We start from the raw sequence: 1,348 nt of genomic DNA on the forward strand, positions 1-1,348 counted from the left end.
CTTTTCCCCATTCTCAGATTCCTCAAGAGTTGCAAACATCTCCTTATCCGAGCAAACATGGCGAGTGGCACCCGTGTCGATCCACCACTCCCTTGGATTCGAACCCACCAGATTAACCTCTGATATTACAGCACAGAGATTCATGTTCGAAACCTCATGAGCAATGTTATCTACCACATTCGCCTCTCGGTTTCTCTTCGGCTTCTTACATTCAGATGCCTTGTGACCCATACCATCACAGTTGTAGCATTTTCCAGAGAACCTTTTCTTTGACACGCCTCCTTTGGGTCCCATGTTCAACCTTTTGCTGGAGGAGGAAAATGTTCTCTTTTTCGAGCTTTGGCCATGCTCGACAACATTTGTCTTAGCGGCAACAGGAGAAAATAATCGTCTTTCCGAACTCTTGTTGTCTTCCTCGATGCGAAGTCGAACAATGAGTTCTTCCACATTCATCTCCTTTCGCTTGTGCTTCAACTAGTTTTTGAAATCCTTCCAAGCTGGTGGTAGCTTCTCAACAATAGCAGCCACTTGGAATGATTCGCTCAAAGTCATCCCCTCACCGTGAATCTCGTGAAGAATCACTTGGAGTTCTTGAACTTGGCTGATAACCGGCTTTGAATCCACCATTTTAAAGTCCAGAAAGCGACCAACAAGAAACTTCTTGGCCCCGGCATCCTCGGTTTTGTACTTTCTGTCAATGGATTCCCACAGCTCTTTAGCCGTTTTCTTTTCGCAAAACACGTTGTAGAGCGAATCTGCCAATCCGTTTAGTACATAGTTTCGGCACAAGAAATCAGAATGATTCCATGCCTCAACCGCACTAACAGATTCAACATCTCCCTCACCCTCGTTCAGTTTAGGAGCATCCTCCGTGAGGAATCTAGCCAGGTTCAGCATCGTCAAGTAAAACAGCATCTTCTGCTGCCACCTTTTGAAGTCCACACCAGTAAACTTCTCGGGTTTTTCACCGTGACTTGCTGGAACAACAACCGCAGCAGCACGTGGGGTAGCATGAGGGACAACTTGAGGAGGGACAACATGACCAGTTTCCCTTTGCACGTTGGTTTCAGTAGCCATATCTGAAACAACACGTAATGAGTAATCTGTTTTAAGATTGTTATACAAAATGTATGGAATAAATAGAAAGGTATACTAAAACCAACGAACTAGTAGTATGAACAAAACAGTAGCACAATGCTTAAAATAAAACAAACTGAGGCCTGTATGAAAATACAGTGTCCTTAAAACAGATTCGTCCCCTCCGGGATGTGCTTCGAGGATGAACTTGGACGTCTGTTTCCCAGGATACAACGGAACAACCAGCAGTGACTTAGCACGAGACACTACT

The 1,348-nt window shown here is 44.7% G+C and overlaps 1 protein-coding gene across 1 annotated transcript; it reads right to left on the reverse strand.

The window, feature by feature from the left end:
* Positions 1-457: 457 nt before the first annotated feature.
* Positions 458-1,122, reverse strand: LOC140829656 (uncharacterized). The gene has a single exon (XM_073192962.1). The coding sequence runs from the start codon at positions 1,075-1,077 to the stop codon at positions 475-477; it is 603 nt and encodes a 200-aa protein (XP_073049063.1). The 5' UTR covers positions 1,078-1,122; the 3' UTR covers positions 458-474.
* Positions 1,123-1,348: the final 226 nt, after the last annotated feature.

Source organism: Primulina eburnea, chromosome 4, assembly GCF_022965805.1.
Source record: "Primulina eburnea isolate SZY01 chromosome 4, ASM2296580v1, whole genome shotgun sequence".
NCBI lineage: Eukaryota > Viridiplantae > Streptophyta > Magnoliopsida > Lamiales > Gesneriaceae > Primulina > Primulina eburnea.

Bases quoted from the DNA above. Each gene is read 5' to 3' on its own strand.
- LOC140829656 (XM_073192962.1), bottom strand. From the start codon at position 1,077: ATGGCTACTGAAACCAACGTGCAAAGGGAAACTGGTCATGTTGTCCCT.